The sequence below is a fragment of the Nannobrachium achirus genome, assembly GCF_963921795.1.
Source record: "Nannobrachium achirus genome assembly, chromosome: 3".
NCBI lineage: Eukaryota > Metazoa > Chordata > Actinopteri > Myctophiformes > Myctophidae > Nannobrachium > Nannobrachium achirus.
This window is the reverse complement of record NC_137812.1, coordinates 72,648,478-72,650,864: the sequence shown is the minus strand read 5'-3', so window position 1 is coordinate 72,650,864 and position 2,387 is coordinate 72,648,478. Positions and strand designations below refer to the sequence as shown.

The 2,387-nt window shown below is 44.2% G+C and overlaps 1 protein-coding gene across 2 annotated transcripts in view; it reads right to left on the bottom strand.

The window, feature by feature from the left end:
* LOC308281398 (hepatic lectin-like) overlaps positions 1-1,511 on the bottom strand; it is an 11,461-nt gene extending 9,950 nt beyond the window's left edge. For both annotated transcript variants that reach the window (XM_080721566.1, XM_080721567.1), the window contains exons 1-2: positions 1,383-1,511; positions 1-79 (exon numbers count right to left, since the gene is read on the bottom strand). The exon at positions 1-79 is cut by the window's left edge and continues 42 nt beyond it. In XM_080721566.1, the coding sequence (XP_080577692.1) occupies positions 1-79; positions 1,383-1,475 (172 nt within the window). In that variant the 5' untranslated portion in view covers positions 1,476-1,511. The remainder of the gene's footprint in view (positions 80-1,382) is intronic.
* Between the last annotated feature and the right edge of the window lie 876 nt (positions 1,512-2,387).

Here is a 2,387-nt window from a genome sequence, read left to right as displayed (position 1 = left end):
ACTCCCTCAAGTCAGCTTCTGCTTCATGGTCCATGCTGCTGACCACAGCGCTCAGTCTGGCCTCCAAGCGCGTCAGCCTCTGTTGATTGGTTGAAGAGTTTATTAGCAGTTTGTAATAGAAAAAAAGTATAGTTTCATGACAGCACAAATCACTGGTACAAGGTCAACTAAAAGGAGATCCTAGTAAGCTTGTCAGATTCCTTTATTTGCCATCAGTGGTGGAAAAAGTACTCAGAAGTTTTACTTATTAAAGTAAAAGTATCATTACTGCAATTAGAAATACTCTGTTACAAGGAAGGGATTGGCATCAAAAAGGTACTTAAAGTAGAATATGGCCCCACGCCTTCGGGACGAGTTTGTCACAGTACATTTGCACATACGTGAAATTTATTCTCTGCATTTTACCCATCCTATAACAACTAGGAGCAGTGAGCAGCCATATACGGCGCTCGGGGAGCAATTATGGGTTAAGGTCTTGCTCAGGGACACATTGACACATTGCTGCCTGACCGGGAATCGAACCGGGGACAACCAGGGGAACTGGTTCCCCAGGCAGGCTCCCTAACCACTCAGCTATGGTCACCCATACCCATAAAGTACCAAAAGTAAACGTACAAAATGTTTGAAAATTGCCTAGGTATGAAATAGGGCTAAAGTTATCTTATGTATTTTATATTATAATTTATATCTGCAAAGTAACTTGTAACTAAAGTTTTCAAATAATTGTAGTGGAGTAAAAGTACAATATTAGCAGGATGCAACCCAGGTAGCAGAGGTGTTTTTTTCTTGCTATCACAGTGTCACCTACTTTAATTGTGAAGTTCTCAACTTTGCTAAGTTTCTGACTCCAAAGAGGATACATTTAGTTTTACCAAGGTGAATTGAGAGTCTGTTGTCACTGAGCCAGGTGCAGATCATGTTTTGTTCACAGTTAAGGGCCTTTTCAACCTCGCTGCCTGAGACTAGGAGAGCCAAGTCATCCGTGAACAGAAACATATTGCAGTCACAGGCAGATGACATGTCGTTTACATATATTAAGTGGTCCTAGTATGCTTCCTTGGGGGACTCCACAGTTTACTGGGAGGGGGGGACAGGGTTCCGTTGACCATCTGTTCCCTCCCCACCACGTAACAGTGCATCCATCTCATTGCTGTGCTGTCAAGACCGATAGCTTTGAGTTTATCAATCAGAATAGAATGATCAACGGTGTCAAATGCCTTCTGGAGGTCCAGCATGACCATGCCGCAATATTTGCCACCGTGAATCACACGTTTGATGTAATCACTCAAATAGATGAGGCAAGTGTCTGTGGAATGGGACTCTCTGAAGCCAGATTGGAACTCCTAAATCCTAGATATTTAGTTTCATAGTTGGTACCTTACCTGTTCCATGGTGGGGACCCACTCTCTCTCTCCCTGAACCCCACATTCACACAAACACAACAGGAAGAGCAGCAACGCTCCACACTTCTTCATGATCACTGGAGGCACATGCAGACCAAAGTCAACTCTGAGCAGTTTGATATGACCTGCTGTTCTCACTGCCTGGAGGGAGGAGTTTACTGTGTGTGTGTGTGTGTGTGTGTGTGTGTGTGTGTGTGTGTGTGTGTGTGTGGGTGGGTGTGGGTGTGTGTGTGTGTGTGTGTGTGTGTGTGGGTGGGTGGGTGGTGGCTGCATGTTTTTGATCAAACGCAATCATTGGCCTCAAATTCTGGTATGTTCCATTATGCTCTGGTAGAGAGAGAGAGAGAGAGAAAGAAAGAGAGACAGAGACAGAGTGTGTGTGTGTGCGTGTGTGCGTGTGTTTGTGTGTGTGTGTGTGTGTGTGTGTGTGTGTGTGTGTGTGTGTGTGTGTGTGTGTGTGTGTGTGTGTGCGTGATGCGTGCGTGCGTGTGTTTGTGTCCGTGTGTTTGTGTCCGTGTGTGTGTGTGTGTGTGTGTGTGCGCGTGCGTGCGTGCGTGCGTGCGTGCGTGCGTTTGTATTGCCTGCATGTTTATGATTATCATCAAGTCATGACGCAATCATTGGCAGAGGCTGATGTTCCACTATGTTAGAGAGAGAGAGAGAGAGAGAGAGAGAGAGAGAGAGAGGGAGAGAGAGAGAGAGAGAGAGACAGACAGATAGAGAGAGACAGAGAGAGAGAGAGAGAGAGAGAGAGAGAGAGAGAGAGAGAGAAATATTTTTTTTACACATTGCTAAAAACAACGAAACTTGTTCCCACACTTTACTTAATTTCTCTCAATATTCACAGTAATAATAAAGAAGGCATTTATTTTACCCAAACATTAAACCAAAACATAAAACTGCATCCTGGACTGAACAGATGACATAATTGTAACACCACATGTTTTCATCTCTTTGTAAAGTCTAAAGTCTATCCATACTCTT